At 41.6% G+C, this 21,695-nt stretch overlaps 2 protein-coding genes across 23 annotated transcripts in view; one reads left to right on the forward strand and one right to left on the reverse strand.

Moving 5' to 3' along the window:
• The window catches only part of LOC114486304 (uncharacterized), a 277,756-nt gene that overhangs the window by 149,873 nt on the left and 106,188 nt on the right, over nucleotides 1-21,695 (forward strand). Inside the window, exon 1 of one of the 20 annotated variants that reach the window (XM_028489939.2) lies at nucleotides 21,134-21,454. The exons of the other annotated variants lie outside the window; for them this stretch is intronic. The gene's annotated coding sequence lies outside the window, so the exon portion shown is untranslated. Of the gene's footprint in view, nucleotides 1-21,133; nucleotides 21,455-21,695 lie in introns of those variants that run through there. 20 annotated transcript variants of the gene reach the window in all.
• The window catches only part of CHN2 (chimerin 2), a 314,431-nt gene continuing 296,847 nt past the window's right edge, over nucleotides 4,112-21,695 (reverse strand). For 2 of the 3 annotated variants that reach the window (XM_055084940.1, XM_024131278.3), the window contains 6 exons: nucleotides 20,935-21,019; nucleotides 16,620-16,793; nucleotides 12,899-12,976; nucleotides 10,501-10,638; nucleotides 8,512-8,617; nucleotides 4,112-4,571 (listed from right to left, as the gene is read on the reverse strand). In XM_055084940.1, the coding sequence (XP_054940915.1) occupies nucleotides 4,400-4,571; nucleotides 8,512-8,617; nucleotides 10,501-10,638; nucleotides 12,899-12,976; nucleotides 16,620-16,793; nucleotides 20,935-21,019 (753 nt within the window). In that variant the 3' untranslated portion in view covers nucleotides 4,112-4,399. The remainder of the gene's footprint in view (nucleotides 4,572-8,511; nucleotides 8,618-10,500; nucleotides 10,639-12,898; nucleotides 12,977-16,619; nucleotides 16,794-20,934; nucleotides 21,020-21,695) is intronic. The other variant, XM_024131284.3, reaches the window with a different exon arrangement.

Here is a 21,695-nt window from a genome sequence, read left to right on the forward strand (position 1 = left end):
CGTGCTTTCATGTGTTTACGGCTGGCACCTATGTACTCTGCCCGGGGAAGCCAGGGAGAGTCTCAGCAGAGAGGAAACTTCGAGTTGAGACTTGCAGGATGAGTAGGAGCGTGCCTGACCAGCATGTGGTGTCCACCATTCTTGATCCCACGGAGCCTGTACTTCAGTGGGAGACAGATGGACACACAATTGCAATACTTTGTGATAACTGATGGATTAGAAGTATGTACAAATGGCAGTAGAAGGCAGTGAAGGACGTCCTTGAGTAAGATAATATCTTTTCAACTCAGGCAAAAAATGACCCTGGCTTATTTGCATTTAAAAAGCAGCCAATGAAGCAAACCCCTCCAAAGCATAGGGTCTAACATGGTGCCTCACATGTAGCAAAATACATCCAAGTGGAACAACGAAATGGACTAGGACATTGTGAAACGAACCTGAAGACAAGGAAAGAGTCTTTCTGAACCACACTCATGAGACCCTCTATATTTTATCAAAATGGACTTCATTTGCCCTCTCCTCCTTCTCATCCCCTCTCCCGAATGTTGGTCCTCTAGAGAACTTTGAATCAGGCCTCTCCTGTATTTCTCTGTTCTGGGTCCCTGGGCACTCTTATTCAATTATTACCTTGGTTCCAATTATTACCTCTGGTGTCGCTCCTAAATTCCTACCTCCAGCTTGGGTCTGTTAGGGCAATTGCTCATGAAATATCTCTTCCTGGAAATTTCACAGGTATCTCTGTTTCATCATGTCCAACATGGAACTCATCATCCTCCTTACTTTTTCCACCCCTCCTCAAGAACCTCTGGCTCTCTTTGTGTTCGTTTCAAGAAATATTATCCAGTTGTCAAATTAAGCAGTGTGGGAGTCATCCTTGATTCTCTAATCCAATCTATAACCAAACGTTTTCAACTCTGCCTCCTAAATATAACTCAGTTCTGTCTATTTATCTCTGCCTTGATACCACCTGATCCAGGCTACGTCACCTTAGACTTACAATGACAACAACGAACATCCAAGTGACTCCCTGAAACTACCTTCACTACCCCCATCTGCCTGCATATTCTCTGATGGATCCACAGTCAAATGATCTTTAAAAAATGTAAACAAGATTGTGTCATTTGTTTCTTAAAACCCATTAATGCTAAAGGCAATGTGGTGTCCTAGATTGTATCCTGGAACCGAAAAAGGACATTAGCGGAAGACTCATAAAATCCGAATAAAGCCTGGAGTTCAGTTAATAGTAATGTACTAATGTTGGTTTCTTGGTTTAAATGAATGTACTGTGGTTATATAAGATGTTAACATTACGGGAAAGTGGGTGAGGAGTACATAGGGACTCTCTGTAGTATCTTTGCGACTTTTCTGTAAATATAAAACTACTCCAAAATTAAGTTTATTTTAAAAAAAAATTTGTAGCACCAGCGCCTTTTACGTTAGAGTCCAAAATCCTTAGCATGACCAGCTTTTGCTCTCCAGCCAAACTAAACTTATTATTTAATTCTTCCAGTGAGATAAACCTTTTCCTTGCCAGTATTCACAGTGTCTGGCCCATTAATAAGTGCTTGATAAATGTTGGTTGAAAATTAATGAACATAACATTTTTAAAAATCAAAAGATTGACTGTAAATTTGGGGATTTGATAGATCTTGGGAATTTGTAAGCTACCTGAGTTGGGTTTTCAGTTGGAGGTAGGATGGCCCAGGCAACACACCTGTAGTGGCGTGTGACTTTCCTCAACTCCCCGTATCTCCCCTCCCTCGTCCCTTCCAGGCTTCTGTCCGTGAAATTCTGCACCAGGCCCCTTCCGAGCTTGGAGACCAGGTGACCATTTATGTTAACGGGAGAGAGAAAAAGGTCTTCCCCCACCCACACTGCCCCGCCCCGTCTCCCACAACCCACCTGTGGGCAGTTTAACAGTGGGTTCTGGAAACAACGCTGCCTCCTTTCAGGTCTAACTACTAGAGTTATTCCAATGGCAGGAATTTCAAGCCAGGTAAGAGGAGCCACGTCAGGCTGCCAGATGGTGGGGAAGATAGGCATGGGTATCAGAGCAGGCTTCAGACTAAAGGCAGGTAGAGGGGATCAGGTGTTGTAATCACATTCGAGAAAAGGAGTCAGGTGAACCTCATTACACATTATAGAGCCCTGTTATAATAATACCCCTTATTACTACTCGGACTTGGATTTAACCCGGGACAAATCCTTTTCTCTCATGTGTCTTCCTTTCCCCTCCTAAGTCATCATTCTTAAAATAATGATGATAATAAGAAGTAACTATGACTAATTACTTTAGATCATCATTTCATCTAAGATGTCCCAATCAGAATATTTCCAAACCCAGTTTTTCAGATACGCGAATTCACTCCCACGGTCATATGCAGCCGATAAGAGGCAGATCTGCTATTCAAAGTCAAGTCTTTCTGGCTCCAAAACTTTTTCTGCCCTCCTGCAAGTTGCCTAGGGTGATCTGCTCTAAACACCACATCTCTCAATGAAGGACATAAACACAATGGGTCTTTATAGAAAGGGAAGCTGGAGTATTGGAATCTTAATTGCAGGCAGGCTCCTCAGGAAGAAGCTGGAGGAGGGAGAGTGGCCAGGAGGTGTGGACTCCGTGGGGTGTTTGTTTTCTCATCGTGTCTTGGTGATGGTAGACGCTTAATTGCCCACAATCCATCTGGGAGCAGTGTTTCGACTATTCTGCCCTCCTTTCCCCCAACATCAATTTCCTTCACGTCTTCCAAAATGATAGACAGAAGAATTTAATACATTTAATGCTTTTCCTTCCATTTACACTATCATAAATTACAAAGTATTGTTCACTTCACAAAATAAAACCATTTCCAGATAATTTTTTGACAGTATCAAGAAGTACATAAGCTACAACAAACAAATCTGTACAGTTGGGAGGAACAATACTAGCAGGGACCAAGCAGAACCATTCTGACCCCTGTGTGCCAGCAGAGTCCATCCACATAGCCCTTGGGACTTTCTAGGATGACAACTGCACTGCCCTCTCCCCTTTCAGCTCGCTTATCACACAGTAATTCTCTTCTGGTCACTCCGAAACAAGACTAGTGAGTAATGACGTGAATCATCTCAGATAATCAGAGGAAAAGAAAGATGTTGTAGCTGGGGTTAAGAAAAAAAATTTAGATTGACAGTTTTTGACGTTTTAAATATTTTACCTATGTTACAAAATATAGAAATTTTGGTGTGGAGAGCTCATGCTAAGATAAATGTAACCAATAAGACAGAACTATAGTAATCAAATCATATTAAATTATTATCCATCAGAGTTACTTTGATCAAGGAGGAACACATATTTGTAGAAACCAAACATTCATTCTTACTTTAAAAAACAGGCTTGTTTATAAAACAAAAATGAAAAAAATCAACAATGACTCTGCAGATTCACTTTTCATAAATATAGAAATATGGTGAAAATGCAACTTGACATTAACAGATGAATTCAGAATGCTTGCCTGAAAAGAAAGAAGTGCTAACTTTTTGCATGGCCCAGATATAACCGGTGTTTCCAAATCATTTAATGTAAAATGACCACGTTCTGCATGTTCTGTGATGTACACACATGACATGGAAAGATTATGACCAATTCCAGAACATACTTTGGGATTTCACAAAATTTTTATGGAAAGAAAATTTGTGGATGATTCAGACCATCCTACAATTGCTATAAGCATACACCGTACGACAGCAAAATGCCAGTGCTTAACAGCAAAAACTATCAAAAGCAGGGATAGAGGTGGGAGGTGAAATTTCATTGCAAAGCACTGATAAGGGACAGAGGTATGTCAAGATAATACTGCATTCATGGTAAACTTTTCAGGGATCTCAGCAAGAAGGCAGGACAAGGTACACAGGGTAATAATCAATGCACTGCATTGAGTTCTATTTGCTAAAATAAAGTAACATTCTTGCAGCTAAAATAAAAATACATTTTACAATATAAGTTTCATTTAACATTTAACATATAGAATTGTCTTCTTTTTGTAAGTAAGTGGAAAATGTATAACTGTATCAAGTACCTCTATGAATTAAGTTCCCTTTTATTACTGATAAGACTGAAGTTTAAAGGTCTACGTTGTTTTTTAATAAGTTAAAGAAAGATTTATTAATCACTCTTCCAGCAAAACAGACATACGAGGCACAGCAAAGACCCAGGCGAGGGCTTTTTCTCACCCTCATCCTTGCTGTTCTCCTGTGGAGCGGGCCAGTGTCTATGAGACACAATAGCCGACATGGCGATCCTCTGTGGTCCAGGAAATTCCACCACTTGTTTGGAAAACAAATCAAGTGTAAAAGATGTTTTTATTTCTTTAGCCTTATCAACTTAGATGGGGGCTGGGGCCATTCAGCTCACTTCCCTGGTGGATTAAAACAAAACATCTTCGTTTTCTATTAAAATCTGCACAATCAGCTTTTGGTACCGCATGTCATGGAGGGTGGTGAGGGTACTGTCCTCAGGGGGCCTCATCAGGGTGGGCCCAAATACGATCCCCAGATTTTCAGCATTCATGAAATTGTCCTTTTCATTCAGAGTCACCCTGCAAGACAGACAGAGGCATTATACAGACTCGAGGATGGATTTGTATACTGATTATGAACTCTGGTTTGGGAATTTGCAAAAGAAAATTGAGAATTGGAATTATAGAGAAGTATTTTTTAAAAGGTAATTTTCTGACTAAAACAATGTTTTAGATTATTGACATTGCCTTCAGCCAGTAGAAGTGAACTACTAAGTCAATCTGGTATAGACACACTTTTTAAAATTATAAAATCAGTCCTTCTTACTAAATAAACGTGGAACTCTCATTGAGGGAATATTGGTTTGAAGGGGCAGTAGATTATTAGGGGGACCGTGGTGCATACAGATTTAGTCTAGGCTTGTATGGATGTCGTTTTTTCCCCTCTTGTCGCTGTCTACTGGTCTGTATGCTGGCAAACCAGGAAGCTGAGGGCAGATTCCTTGTCTGCTGGCAGGGCTAGTGCCTGAGGAGAAAGGTCAAGCCATCATCATGGGACTGGGAAATGGCTGGAATGTGGCCAAATGGAAAAGCAGTTGGACATTATTTCTAGTTCCCACAGGATGAGGGCTGGAGCAGTAATTATTGTTGGAATTGAAAATCGTCATTTCATCACTAATCATTAGGGAAATGCAAATCAAAACTGTAGTGAGGTATCACCTCACACTGGTCAGAATGGCCATCATCAAAACATCTACAAACAATAAATGCTGGAGAGGGTGTGGAGAAAAGGGAACCCTCCTACACTGTTGGTGGGAATGTAAATTGGTACAGCCACTGTGGAGAACAGTATGGAAGTTCCTTAAAAACTAAATATAGAACTACCATATGATCCAGCGGTCCCACTCCTGGGCATATATCCGGGGAAAACCATAATTCGAAAAGATACATGCACCCCAATGTTCACTGCAGCACTATTTATAATAGCCAAGACCTGGAAGCAACCTAAATGTTCACTGACAGAGGAGTGGAGAAAGAAGATGTGGTACATATACACAACGGAATATTACTCAGCCATAAAAAAGAATGAAATAATGCCATCTGCAGCAACATGGATGGACCTAGAGACTGTCATAATGAGTGAAGTAAGTCAAAGACAAATATCGTATGATATCACTTATATATGAAATCTAAAAAAAAATGGTACAAATGAACTTATTTACAAAACAGAAATAGTCACAGATGTAGAAAATAAACTTATGGTTACCAGGGGAAAGTTGGGGGGAGGGATAAATTGGGAGATTGAGATTGACATATACACACTACTGTATATAAAATAACTAATAAGGACCTACTGTATAGCACAGGGAACTCTCCTCAATACTGTGTAATGACCTGTATGGGAAAAGAATCTAAAAAAGAGTGGATATATGTATATGTGTAACTGATTCACTTTGCTGTACACCTGAAACTAACACAACATTGTAAATCAACTATACTCCAATAAAAATTATTTTTTAAAAAAAAGAAAATCATCATTTCAACATCCAGGTTCAAGAACTGCAAAGCCTTTAAAAGATGAAGTTCAAACTCCAAAGTTGGCTTAATACCTTCCAAGTAGAATAAAATTATGATCTCTCTGATATTTATTTTGCTTTAAGGATTTAGGTTTTAGGATGTTCCTAACAGATCTAAAAGGGATTACATTCTCCAAAGAAGAGCAAAATAGGATTAACACATGTTTAGGTTTTGCACAGAAAGCCATCCCTTTGTGTTTATTCTCTTGAAGCTAATTAAGACTAGCCATTTAGCATTATTTTAGGAAGGGTAATTCAGCTTGCATTACCTTCACCTTGCAAAGTTAAGAGGGAGGTAAGAAAGAGGACATTCTTCACTTTCAAAGTGCTTGTATTTCCCCACTAAGTCAGGCACCACACCTGACCAAACAAGATGGCTAGCAAACCCACCATAGTAAAAATACTAAATAATTGGCATTTAAGATTCAACTGGCACATGTCAGCATTTCTCCCGATAATGATACTTTGCCTTCCAAAGTGTAACAGTTGGACACTGAAGGAAATAACTTAGAGCTACTTAAAAGCCACACTGACATTCAAGTCTTTTTTTTAAATCCAAAAATTACTTGTACTCTTAAATTCAATAAATTAATCAGGGACTTCCCTGGTAGTGCAGTGGTTAAGAATCCGCCTGCCAATGCTGGGGACATGGGTTCAAGCCCTGGTCCGGGAAGATCCCACATGCCGCGGAGCAACTAAGCCCGTGCGCCACAACTACTGAACCTGCGCTCTAGAGCCCATGAGTCACAATTACTGAGCCCACGTGCCACACCTACTGAAGCCCGCACGCCTACAGCCTGTGCGCCGCAACAAGAGAAGCCACCGCAATGAGAAGCCCGCGGACCGCAATGAAGAGTGGCCTCCATTCTCTGCAACTAGAGAAAGCCTGCGCGCAGCAACAAAGACCCAATGCAGCCAAAAATAAATAAATTTTAAAAAATAAATTAATCAAAATGGGACTCTTCTAAGCTACATGTTACATCCCTGATCACGCTGAATATGAGCGGGAGTATTTACATGTTTTAAAGGTAGAAAAATTAAAACCTCATGCCTTAGTGTTTCTACAGTGTTCTCCACTTGCTTCCTTTCACTTACTGAATGGATCTGTAAGTTGGTATAGACAATTATTTTTTTTAATCTAAGAATGGGCTGTTGCCATGTAACTTCCAGAAACACAGAGGAAGGCACACAGAAGCACCCTGATCCTTCCAACATCTCAAAGACCAACTGATTGACTTCACTATACAAGTACAGTGAAGGAAAGAGATCCATGGTTTAGGTAAAAGAGTCTGGAACCAGAGACTTAGTATCCTGTGAACACCCATCTCCATCTGTCTCACGTGCTGTCACACAGATAACCCAGTGTGTAGCCCTCTGTGGCAGGCACCCTCTGAGATGGCTCCCAGTGATCCCTGCCTCCTGGAATTCATACCCTTCTGTAACCCCCTCCCCTAGAGCATGGGCTAGACCTAGTGACTCGCTTCTAGCACACAGGGTATAGCAAAAGCAACGGGATATCACTTCTGAGATTAGGTTACAGAAAGACTGTCTTTCCTCTTGGGTGCTCTTGCTTGCTTGCTGTAAGGGCGGCCAGCTGCCATTTGGGTGAGCTGCCTATGGGGAGACCCGTAGGACAGGGAACTGAGGGCGGCCTCCGGAGAACAGTCAGCAAGAGAGGCCTGCAGTCTAACAGCCACTGAGGAACTGAATCCTGCCAAACACCATGTGACTGACCTTGGAAGTGGGTGCTCCCCGACTCAAGCCTTCAGAGGAGGTTGGAGCCTGGCTGTCAGTTTGACTGCAGCCTCATCAGAAACCTTGAACCAGAGGCACCCAGTGAAGCCACCTGGATTCCTGATCACAGAGACTGCGGGATAATAAATGTTTATTGTTTTAAGCCACTAAGTTTGGGGGGGGCAATTTGTTCCTCAGTGATAGATAATTAACGTGTCAAGTAAAACAAGCGATCAGAGTGGGAATGTGCTTGTCCAGAAGGAAGGCAGCCTCAGGAAGCTGGGACTCTCGTGAGCAGGAGGACGAACGGAACACAGAGCACAGGCTGGCATGGGAGGAAGACGCAGAGGCGGAGGCAGTGCAGGCAAATGGTTAAGACAGAGTAAGGGCCATGGCTCAGACTGGGTTTCAGTCCTGGCTTTCCTGCATCTCTTTGCATCACTTATTGAACCTCCCCAAGTTTCAGCAATGTCATCTAACAGTACCCCCCTCATAGAGATAACACATCTAAAGTGCAGGGCGCAGCCCCTGCCACAGAGTGAGTGGCTGGCAGTTATGAATGGGGCTGGACTGGAGAAGGCGGCCTAACTCACTCTGAAGGGCGGTCTGTCTGCTCAGCGGGCTGGGGAGGCTGTGAACTCTTCCTGATGCATTAACTGCTCGGGGCAGGTAGGGACTGCAGAAGCAGCGCCGAGGAGGTGTCAACTTACTTCTTTAGGTGGATCATCAGGTACCGGAGGGTCTCATAGTGGGCAGGAGGAAGCAGCATCAGCACGTCGTGGACCGCTTCCAGCCTCTCATCCGCACTGGAGATTTCTGTGAAGATCACACGTAATGAGTATTCGTGCGGTGTTGAAACATTAAAGTTTTCAGGGAAGTGACGAGAAGTTTGGTTCGTTCAGGTTGCAGAAAAAGGGGCGGCCTACTAACATTTCACATAAAGTAATCGATGTGTCCGTGTCTTGCCGTGTTCCAGAAAAGGGTTTGAGGCTGGGAACCACGTGCGTATTGAACGTCCACTGGCTGTGTGGCAGGAGGCTGCCCACGGTCCTCGCCCTCCAGAAATCTGCAGCCCTGTAGATGCTTGCTGGTGGCACATGCACCGACTGTGTTTTGCCCATCTTCTGAACACTGGATTTGCTAGAAAACTCACTATCCCCAGCTTTAGTTTAAATGGGACCACACTTGGGAGCGTTCTCTTGAAGTTGCCTACCAACTCTTTCCGTGGCAGGGCTTCCATGACGGAATACACTCTACAACGCAAGGGCACTGGCAGGTGAGCCAGCCAACTCAGTCTGCACTGATGGCACTTTTCACCAGAATGTTGGCATGGTTAACCCCAGTGTGCCGTCCAGCTTAGGAAGTAGATAGTAGGTACATTAACAATGGGAGGAAGCATGCATGCTTCTGCTTTTTAGGACTCTGATAGGTATTGGCAGCCACTCAAATAGAGCTCCCCTGGTCACTCCTCCTGGGGCAGAGGACACCCTGCTGCCAGAACCTTCTCCCCCGAGACCACCAGGACCCAGGGAAGAATGCTCTCACCAGGGAGTAGGGCCACAGCTCATCTGGAAAGTACACCTTGCACTAATCCCAGCCTGCCATGTCTCTCCCCATCAGGCATCTTGTTATTATATTTAGCAACGCATACCTTTAAAGGTTATATTTTTTTAAATAAAAAGTTCCTTGAGGTGTGCTTGACTTCTACGTCATTCATTCTAGCACCTGAATCTCCCCTTCGTCACTATGCTCCTGGACAAAGTGTAGTGCAATTCCCCCCACACCCCAACACACATATACACACTATGGTTCTCTCTCCTGACAGCGGTGACCCAAGTGCCAAACCCTGAATGAGCAGCTATGGACTGATGGAAGTCCAATGCTGACGTTCCATCCCTGGACCCGTGAGCTCAGCTCTCCAAGCCTAGCTTTCCTCCTCTGTACAATGGGATTAGAGTACGTGATTCAGGTAGATGGGAAGATTCAACAAGAAGATATTGGTGTAGTAGTTGACACAGTGTATTCTGGGCCTATTACTAATTTTGAACAGCATCAATGTGCAAAACTTGGGGTGTGACTTTAATTGATTACAATGGGATTCTGCCTAATAGATGAAAGTAGTTAATCTATACAGTCCTCATTGAAGAACGTCTGATTGTTTGCTGCAGAAACATTCTGCTTTCAACATATAACAGGGGCTTCCCTGGTGGCGCAGTGGTTGAGAGTCCGCCTGCCGATGCAGCGGACACGGGTTCGTGCCCCGGTCCGGGAAGATCCCACGTGCCGCGGAGCGGCTGGGCCCGTGAGCCATGGCCACTGAGCCTGCGCGTCCGGACCCTGTGCTCCGCAATGGGAGAGGCCACAGCAGTGAGAGGCCCGCGTACCGCAAAACAAAAACAAAAACAAAAACAAAACATAACAGAGTAAGCCTGACTGATGGTTCCCAGCATAGAAGAAACGATGGGGAGAGACAGAACTGCCTGGCACCTAGCTTCAGCCGAGTAGAGCTGGCATAGTACTGGGTCAACTCAGCTGGTGAACTATGCCTGGTTTTCACTTAACTGTACCATTGTGCCCTCGCTTGGCAAAGCAAATCCTCATGCTATAATTTAATCAGGTCTGAGTTTTAATTTTCTTGAATTCAAAAGCATTGCACTTAAAACTTTGGTGCCATTAAAAAATTAGTTCTCCATACTTACTTGCTGCGTCTATAAATTTGGAATAGGTATCATAGGTGATGACAGGAATGGGTAAGTCTCTGAAATACAGTTTAAGGGCTCCAGTGATGATGTTTATGTCTGGATAGATGTTGGCAGATATATCGGCCTTTTCACCATCTGAAAAACAATCAATGATCCAATTCCTAATTAGGACCTTATTTCACCAAGTTAAAGCATGCCCAGAAAGAAAAAAAAAGATCCAACAATGAATGCTCCTTTACAAGTTTCAGCTGACTACTTTGGCTTCTAATAACGCTGAGATGCAGGAAGTAACAAAAGAAGTTTGGTGAGAGGGATTTTGGGTCTGAGGGTAAGTGCAGCCAAAAAAGTAGTGAAATAGACTTAAAATAGTTCTTTGGGTCCCAGCCCCTGGTAATTTGCTAAATAGAAATCTAGCACAGTAATTTATATTCTAGACACAAAGGTTCATAATAGGATAACAATCTAATTTGAAGTAAAAAAATCAAGAATCTCTTATTTAGTATTCTTTGGACTTGGATTTGAAGATCACATACAGAAAATAATGGTTGAGTATCTTCAGTTTCTAATGTCTCTTTCAGGCTTTCTGAAGTTTCTTTTCACTTGATTATTTCTCCCCTAGTCCCTAGGACTTTAATCTGGGAAACTTTAACCTTCCCTCATGTATAGGTAATGTTATATTTCTTACTATTTTTACAATCATTCCGAAGACATTTTTTGACTTTTTGTTTTACCATTAGGAAATATCAGTCCAATTTAATTGTTGCAGTCTATAAAACTTTTTGGATAGAAAAATGTTTCAATCATATAGGGACTATTAGCATTTTCCTTTATACAGAGAAATGAAAGAACAAATGCCTCAGCAAATTTGGTTCTGAGGATTAAAAAAGCTCCTAATGTACAGAAAACAGTAAGAGTGTAGCAGATATGCCATCTGATCCCCTTATTTATGTATTTAACAAATATTTATTGAGAATCTACCATGTGCCAGGCACTATTAAGCCCTAGTGCATCAAAGAAGAAAAGACATATGGTTGTCCCTCAGTATCCAAGGGGGATTGGTTCCAGGAACTTCCCACTGCGTGGACACCATAATCCAAGGATGCTCAAGTCTCTTATGTAAAATGGCTTAGTATTTGCATATAACCTATGCATATCCTCCAGTATACTTAAAATCATCTCTAGATTACTTACAATACCTAATGCAATGTAAATGCTACATAAAGAGTTGCCAGCCTATGGCAAATTCAACTTTCTGGAATTTAAAAAAATATTTTTGATCCATGATTGGTTGAATCTATGGATATGGAACCTGCAGATACAGAAGGCCAACTGTACTCCCTTCAAATAACTCTAGTTAGACTGGGAGTCAGGCCTGCAACTCAACAATTACAGGGAAATAAGAAGACTGCTGTGCTGGAGACATGTGGAAACAAGGGGGCGGGCAGAGGAAAAGGAAATGGAATTCTTAGGGGAGGTTGGGGAGGAGTCATGACAGAGGAAAGACTTGAGCTGACACCTGATGAACAGGTAAGTGCTTGCCAGGCAGAGATGTGAACACATTCTAGATGGACAGAGCAACGTGAGCCCAGGTGCTTGTTCATGAAAAGAGGTAGGGTATATTTCATTATTGCTGGGGTACAAAGTATACAGACATGAGGAACTGGCTATGAGCCTGGACAGATAGGGCAGCTAGATCATCAGAGACCTTGTCTACTACTCTGCAGAGTGGAGGTCCTAGCTAGTGGGCTAGACGTTCCATCTCTGATTGGCTGTACCAGAAGTATTTGGATCATTCAACAGATATACAGATTCTTGGGTTCACTCAGCTTCCTGAATGAGTCCCCAGGGTGGGTCCTGGTGATCTGTATTTTTAATAAGTTCCCAAGTTGGCTCATGATATCTGACCTAAGAAAGAATATGGCCTAGAGGATGTATGGCACAGTCACAAAGAAGCAAAGGAGTTACATCCTAAACTTCCCCTACTTCAGTGCCAGGGGTACCCCCATCCCTATGCTCTCTTCTTTGGAGCTTTGGGAGAAGAAATCAAAGGGATCTGAGATGGAGGATGCAGAAGGTACCCTGGTGCCATGTGAACTGACCATAAATGTTGGGCAACCAAGTCAAGAACCTTAATGGCACCAAATGCTGTCTGATCACTTTCAAGTAGTATTTTCAACTCACTTCTCCATGTGGTCAACTGTCCACGACTTTTAAAAAAAAACACTTTCCCCAGAGAAGCAGAGAACTATGATGTTTGTAAACCGTTACTCCTTGGCTTCCTAAAGAACAGCTCTCAGTAGCTCTAAAAACCCATTCCCATCATGAGTAAAATCTGGTTCCAAAAGAGAGGATGCTAAGGATAAATCATTTGGCACTGAAGAAAGTGCAAGCCTACCTCTGTCAAATGCCATTTTGACATCTTCGATGTGTTCAGTAAACCCGGAAACTCTATAAAGCCCTTCTGACTTTAATCCTGTTAAAAAAAGGGACAGATTTTAACTTTAGCTTCCTAAAACATCTAAAAAAGAATCTGATTTCCTCTCTACACTGCATGCTATCAGAAAATGAGCAAATATAGTCAGTGCTCTTATATATTACATACTGTCACGTCAGAACTTGTCCGTCTCGGTTTCTGTGCAAGTCTGTCTTCATTTGCTTGTGTGGCAGTGGAGACCTCAGCGATCTGGTATTCCTCCTGCCTGGCTTTTGCAAAGTGAACCCATGGTCAAGATTCTCATCAACTGTGGTCTCCTGCTTCCTTTGTTCATCTGACAGCTGGATGTGATTTCACTGCAGCAAACTATTTTCCTCGCAGCATCATCTCAATCCATATGCCATACTGCATGTAGCAGTGTACTAGGTACACAATACAAGTATGCATGTGTGTGGTACATATTATCCTGATTTTACTGGAACTATCCAGATTTTATAGCCGTATATGTTTAATCATAAACATGACAATATGTTAAATGTTTAACTACATATGATTGATTTAATTGGTATACCTTCAAATAAATGATCATACAAATGGATGCAGGAAAATAAAATTCTATTGAATGATTCTGGAAACTTGATCACTGTATATTTAGGCTAAGAAAAAGATGTGGGTTCTGCTCCTAGATCTCACTGATTTGTTAAGATATTTCCAAAGTATCAGAAGGGATAGAGGACAAGATTTCAGACCTTTTATGTCAAAAACTAGCTATCAAACTATAGCTACAGCAATAATAAATAAGCAAATAAACAGCTTCTACTACTGACAGTATACTCTGTCAAACTCCTGATAACTAACATGCATTTCTGTTTTTCACATGTATTATCTGCCATATATAAGGGCTGACATCGGGTCTGCATCAGAGACAACAAATGCATGGCATAAATACTACCCCTCCTCTCTCCTGTGACCAGAGGAGACATTCTTAATTGACCTCAGCTTTTTCTCCCACTGAGCCCCACTCAGTCTCAGAATTCGTCTCAGGACAGTTGTCTAGGATGCCACTACTGATCAACTGAATTGGCCCACAAGATGAGGCCTGGTGTCATCCTGTTCTAGTTGGTGGTGCATGTAAGCATGCTCCAGTCCAGTTGTAACCTGCACTGCAACAGAGGCAAGGACACAGTGGCACAGGGGAGCACAGTGCAGAGGACACTAACCCTGCCTTTTGATAGAATAGGCCATGGGGAAGGTCTTACTGAGGAGCTATCTTTCAAGGACATCATGAAGGACAGGCTGGAGTTTGCCCGAGTTAGCAGAGGCTGCCAGCTCCCCGTCTAATACTAGTTCTCCACTTCCTCTGTTGTGATAAAACCCTTGGTTTTTAGAACAACATCCATCGCAGAGGCCATTAACTCCTGGCCAGTGTGAAGAGAGCAGAAGTGATGTGTATAGTGCCTGGGTCACGGACTTGAAGAGAAAGCGTATGCCCTTTTGCTGTTGGCTGGAATGCAGATAAGACGGTGATAACCATCTGGGACCATGCAGATGAGGGCAGCACTCAAGGATGACAGAGCAACAGCTTGCAGGGCCTGGGTTCCTGTTCCTGGGCAGCTGCTCCATGAGCCCTGGGCTGCTGCCGGAGGGAGAGATTTCTATCTTTTTGAAGACACTATTATTTGGGGTCTCTGTGACAGCATTGAAAGCTATGGGTTAAGTACATTGGTTAGACACACAGATTTGGAGGTGGAGTTAGGGGAGTTGGTCATTCCAAGAAAAAAAACCAAAAGAAATAACACAGTTGAGTCCTATTATGTTGGGCCCTGTACTAGGTCATTTATATGGATCAACTCATTTTAACCCTCATAACTACCTTAGGAGGTACAACTGATTCTGTTACTTTAAAGATGAGAAAATAGATATTCAAAAATAGATATTCAATACTTATTCAAAATAGAATAAGTAACTTGCCCATACTATAGCTAATATGAGAAGGGGTTGGGAATCTGACTTCAAGTTCATGATCTTTTCACTCTGCCATATCATGCAGAAACAAGTGGCGATAGAAGCATTTGGAGAACAATAAGAAATGTGCTATGGGTGGAAGACAGGGTAAGATGTTGGCAGTGGTGGCAATGAAGCTGGGAATGGCAGCATCACGTGAATTTCTTCCAGCCCATCCTCTGATTCTGCTACATGCACAGGCCCCTAATGCCTGTAGCTCCAGTCCCTTTGCTGTGACTTCCGTATAAATTCCTAGCTTGTGCTATTCTAGCTCTTGTACTAGACATGCTTAGTGCTGTGCTCCCCGTGGGCACATTAGACACCAGATGTGGTAGTAACTTTGCCCAAATTATTAGTAGTCTCTGATGAGGATCACTGTGGGGTGATCCCAGCTTCTTCAGAGAAGCACAAGTCCTGACTGCAGGCTCTGGAGAGGCTGATGATCTGACCCTTTGGGGTCACGGAGTCCTCTAAACAGCAGGACCCAGGGCTGCTCTTCTCAGCCACTCATCCAGAGTCAGGGCACCCCCCTCAACTCATACTCAGCTCAGCCCCTGCATCAACAGCTTCACCAGAGTCCAAAGCTCCCATTCAGCTCTGACAGACACAGCAGTCAAAAGGCAGGAGGCATTTCTTACAATTTGAGATGAAATGAGCAAGTCTTAAGGGAACTGAATAGCTATCGTTTTCATCCTGTATGGAAGAGGGAATAATTTCCTCTCTCTAAAAGGTTTGGGATAACAAGTTACAATATCCTCTTTTGTTTTGTTTTGGAAAGAATGGGATGGTTGGCGAATGCATAAATACCTGTAGAATATATTAAGCCAATTTGGACACAGTGATGGATACCAACTATAGCAGGGTAAATACACGGCAACAATGGTAAAAGCCTTTCCAATTATCCAAATTACATCCAACAATCCAGTTCTCCCTAACCAGACTCTGTCCACCATATCACTGAACATTTTGATACTGAAAAGTGGCCAAAGCACAAATAAAGGAAAGATGACTCAAGCATAATATAAAGAATCTCTTCTTTGAAATGTTTCTATCTTACTTGCCCTCTCAATTTTCAATGAATAGATCTTTTCAATTTTTTAACTCTCCTCTTTGAAATAAACAGAACCAATACTAGGGGTGAATTTCTATGTGGTAGAAAATATATGTGTTGACCCAAAATTTCTTTACTTATTTAATAGAAGCACTTTCAAAGACTCGATTCAAACCTCACCTCTGCCATAAACCCCTTCTGAACTCTCCTCAGATAAGAATAAAATGTTTTCCTCTGTGACTCCGTGGTTTTTTAAAAATAGTGTTTTGAATACATGTACTCACAGCATTTATTTATTTGCCCCCAGCCCCCGATTCTGCATATTATGCTATGAATTTCCTGAAGGTGTGAACTGTGACTTTTATATCCCCCAGTGTGTAGCACATGATAAATGCTTAGCAAGTGTGTGTTAAATGCATACATGCATGGTTTATGTACGACACAGAAATTGATGTCGTTGGTTGGATTTAGTGTGTGTGCACACGCGCACGCGTGCATGGGCCTGGGTAGACCATTTCCCCAAGATCAGTACTGGAGAGTCAATTTAACAATTATAAGAAAGTCTCCTTGACAACAGTAAAAAATAAAATCACTATAATAAGCAGGTGTTTTTTTTTTTTTCCAAACCTCTTGCTTCAATTTCCCGAATGCATATGTCTACCACCATGGGTCTCTGCATGTTGTGAGCCTTCACGAGTGTTGTCAGGTCACAACAGTACACCTTCTTGATCCTCTTGAGATCAGGTTGGCAGTCATTGGGAACATGCTTGGAACACTGTTTGTGTACGTTCAATCCACAGTCTGTAAACAAAGAAGCCACATTAAGCCTGCCTGGCCCTTTTGTCAAAGCTCAGCACAAATGATATGTTACCAAAAATAAAAATGAAAACACCCAGAGTTTGCTCTATCTCTCTGAAACATCCATCCCACTTAGAGGTGATGCTGTCCACAAGATGAGTATGAAATCTATCTTTACTCATGAAACTTATATAATTCCATTTTTCTCAATAAGCCTTCTCTGTGGCTGGACCATAAGAATAGAACATCTCATGGGGATAGTTTTGGTAATTAGCCAGGTTGTTTGTATGTTTTTTTTCCCTTTTGGAACTGGAAACTTTGGGTCCATATGAGGGCTTTTGGGTTTGGATTCCCAGAGCAAATTGTGTCTCATAAAGGGCACCTAGGACTTTTGCTAGGTTGTTTCCCTTAAGTTCGTGACACTCCTTTTATGGAAGACATGATTACTCTCTCTGTAGGAATCTCTAATCTTTGGTCTGAGAGACCCATGACCATTGGCATCTTCTTTCGCCTTCCTGGAGAGTTGCCCATACTTTCCACTCCTGTCCTCCTTGCTGGCCAGTTTCAGTAGGCCGTTCTTCTTTCTACCTACCTTATTTTGACACCAGTTGAATGGAAATACTGTCTAACTGGAAACCAGTGGGAGTACCCGAGAGTTTACAGTTTAGAACAATGCCATGTAATGTGATAAGACTAATTATTTATAAAGCTCCTATCAAGATCCACAGCTGAAAAGGTGCTTTAAAGCTCAATGTGCACATTAAAAGCCTTATTAGCAGTTGGTGTCCACTGATGGAATTTCTCTAACAATAACAAGGCACAGTCTACATTCTGGAAAATAAACATTTAATGCTAAAGATGTTCAAAGTTGATTTGGTATCTATTCAAAGTACCTTCTAATACTGATTGTTTTTATAGGTGTAAAGAATAATAATATCATTTTTATATTTTATATACATATTATACACACATGATAATGAATATTGTAATCAGTTGCTTTAAATAAAAGCACTTAACTGCACCAAGGATTTGAGAGGATCTAAACTTTTGTAAAATCATCAGAAAACGATTTTTGTCATTACATGATTTTCATGTCATGTTTACTGGCTGAGTTCTCTGTCTATCCCCTTCCAAAGACAAAACCAGTTTTAATTATCTTAGTTTTATCAACATGAGAAATTCAGCAAAGCTCAAGTAAACTTCAATAACATTTGATAGATCTATTTAGTGAATATAAATGTTGGTGAACTGAACTAAATAGAATAGGCTGGTTTTCTTGTTTGGATATAATAGCACCTACTCCTAGGGTTATCATGAGGATCAAATAAATGAATATATGTGAAGTCTGAAGTGTGAGGAGCACTACATGAGAGTTAAATAGAAGAAAGAGCACATACGGTGATAGAAAATATAAGGATACCTGCCCAGCTATTCTTGAGCTATTTCATTAGTCAGTTTTACTCACTGAATTCTTACAAACCTCATTGAAAACAAGTTTTTAGAAATGTGGTAAAATATACGTAAAATTCACCAGTTTAGCCATTTTAAGTGTACAGTTTAGTGGCGTTAAGTACCTTCCCACTGTGTGCAGCCACCACCACCCATCGCCAAAGCTTTTTGCATCTTTCAAAGCTGAAACTCTGTACCCATAAAACAGTAACTCCCTGGACCCTCTTCCCCTCAGCCCCTGGCAACCACATTCTGCCTTCTGCGTCTATGAATGTGACTACTTTAGATGCCTCATAGAAGTAGAATCATACAGTATTTGTCCTTTTGTGACGGGCTTATTTCACTTAGCATAATGTCCTTACGGTTCATTCATATTGTAGCCCATGACGGAATTTCCTGAAGAACATTCCATTTAAGGCTGAATAATATTCCATTTTATGTATATACCACATTTTGTTTATCCGTTCATCCACTGATGGATACTTCTGTTGTTTCTACCTTTTGGCTGTTGTGAACAATGTTGCTATCAACGTGGGTGTACAAAGATCTGTTCCTTTCAGTTCTTTTGGGTATATACCCAGAAGTGGACTTGCTTGATTATAGGATAATTCTATTTTTAATTTCTTTATAAACTTCATTTTAAGGTCTGAAATGACAGTGTTTTTTTGTAGTTAAATACTGATATTTTATTAAAATGAAGATGTTTTCTAACAAGTATAAAAATATTCAGTTTTTGCAAATGAATACAATTCTATATGCTATAAATAAAGTCTAGTTAATTTTAAAAATATTTAAATTATGTAAAATATGGAGAGTTGAGAGGTAATGATGGATATTTCAAACATTTAATGATCAGTTTTCAGTTCTCCTGCTGCTCAGAGGAAGTATGAGGTTAAACAGTGGCCATTGGAGAATAGTAACATAGCCTTAGAATTATGTTTTATTTAAAAAAAATAAACACAGAAAAAAAAAAACCCAAAACCCAAACTCTCTTATCCCAGAGCAAGTTTCTGTTCACAGCTAATCTGAATCCCAGAGTTTTGTTCTCATAATATTGACTTTGGACCAGTTTCCTGCTGAAATTGGATAATAGAAGCAATTAGGGATATTTTTGGTAGGTATAATCTGAACAGGTTGAACTAATGACCACTGAGTAATTCAGATATTCCACCACTTTGCTCAGTGGTTGAAGTGTGAGATAACTTTGTAACTTTTGTGGTAATCGGGGGTATCTAGATCATTTCTGGAGAGTCTGCCTCCAAACCTACATTTACTGTTTGCCTCTTGGATCTGGGATGGGGGCAGGTAGAGGAATTGACATACACGAGCACTCCTGGACCCATCCAGGTATCACCACAGGTGATTGCTGTATCTATATAGTAGAAGCTGAACTAGCCCTTTCTAGGCAGAGAAAGGATTTAAGGTCCCATGATCCTGTGACCAAAATGGGCAGTATGGGGAAATAGATCATCATTTTTAATTTTTTAAATTTTTATTGAAGTATAGTTGATTTACAGTGTTGTGTTAGTTTCAGGTATACAGCAAAGTGATCAGTTATATATCTATCTTTTTCAGATTCTTTTCCCATATAGGTTATTATAAAATATCGAGTAGAGTTCCCTGTGCTACACAGTAGGTCCCTCTTGTTTATCTGTTTTACATAGAGTAGTGTGTATATGTTGCTCCCAAATCCCTAATTTATCTTCCCCGCCACCTTTCCCCTTTGGTAAACGTAAGTTTGTTTTCTATGTCTGTGAGTCTGTTTCTTTTTGTAAATAAGTCCATTTGTAGGAAACAGATCATCCTAATGTAGTGTCATTAGCTTATTTTAAATGCTTCATAAGAATTATTTTTTAAAATCACCCTAGGAAGAAAGAAATCAGTCATGCTGTCAGTGGAAACCCAGTCAATATATCACAGGAGGCTATTCTTGCTCCCGGCCGGAACAGTTGGCCAGAAAAAGCATGGCATGATGAATTAGGAAGCCTGGTTACACATTAATTTCGGAATTCTTTGCTGTTTTGTTAGATGTATCTAAGTAAGATGTGCTGTGTGCTCTTAGCAGTGGGTGTGTGCATCTAGTTCTAGGTGGAAAAACACCTAGGGTTTCAAAGTACTTTGAAAATATGTGATATCAAATCAAGGTGTGTATTTTCACTGCTAATCTGATGGCAGAAAAATCCTGGGCATGATGGACTCTGGAGCCCAATCAATGTTCCACCACTTACTATGTGGCCAGGGGCAATTAATGATGATCAGTAAGGCTCAGTTTCTTCATCTATTTAATGGGGAGAATAATTGCATCTCCCCGAAGGTTCATTGGTGAGGCCAAATGGCATGATAAATAGAAGATGGGAAAGCAGTGTAACTTTTCTATCTATGCAATTCCATTGGAATTGATTTAGTTTTTTCTTTTAAGGACAGCTACCTAGTTTGGATGGCAGGTAGGTGCCTAAGAAAATATACTCGCCTGGATTTTTTTCTTTTCTTGTATAAACAGAGATATTCCTTTTCATTCTAGCAAACACCTAGAGGAGTTTCTCCATTAAGCACAGAGATGCCTTGAATCTTCCAGAAAGCTAGACTTCTGAGCTAATCTGGGCCTATTTCCCCGCTCTGGAGAGATGCCCTCCAGCAGCTCATCATTGCGGCGCTTGATGTAAATGGAAAAGGGGAAGGAAAGCTCCGTGCCTACCTGAGCATCGGACTCCTTGGGCAATAAGCCCCCACATGAAGTTGGCGCAGTATTCACACCAGTGCGGGCCTCGGAATGTGTGGACCTGTGAGCCAAGACGAAGAAAAGTGTTAGAGAAGTCAGTCACCTGGAGGCAGGTGGCCTTGGACATGAAACGAATAGATGAAAAGGCCTGAGTGGGAGTGAGCATCCCTCACTGGGCGTTTTCTTTCCAGTGGGGATGAGTTGTGAACAGACCTGGAAAAAACAGAGATGTGCTTTGATTTTTGAAAGTCCTCCGCTGAGCCTCCATGCCCCACACCAGAGCCAGAAAGGAGTGTGGAGAAACAGTAAGAGGACAGGGCCATGCCATCAGCTAAGGAATGAGACTCTCCCTACCCCAAACAAGGCACTGTATGGAAAAACCCAAGAGAGCCTGAGCTGGTTGCTATAACCTGCATTTAGCTCAGCAAGTTCTGGAAGGCAGACCTGAGTTACCGCGGCCTTTTGACCAAAGTTGCCCTATCTACAGAATATCCAGGTAGGTATAAATAAGACATGACTATGGGAAAATTAGAAGGTTCCAAGGCTTTAAGCCACTTTCAGAAAAGGCATTTTAAAAAGTGAGGGAGTTGGCTGAAAATGAAGGCTACCAATAGGGTCTATAGAATTGCCTTCCCCAGAGAGGTGTCTGTATTCAGCGGGCCCCGGTGTGGCCTCTGGGTGTGTGTAGGTTGAAAGTCCCTTCTGATTGGCCAAGGTGCCAGTCTCATTGGTTGGTG

The sequence above is a fragment of the Physeter macrocephalus genome, chromosome 5 (genome assembly GCF_002837175.3).
Source record: "Physeter macrocephalus isolate SW-GA chromosome 5, ASM283717v5, whole genome shotgun sequence".
NCBI classification, from domain to species: Eukaryota; Metazoa; Chordata; class Mammalia; order Artiodactyla; family Physeteridae; genus Physeter; species Physeter macrocephalus.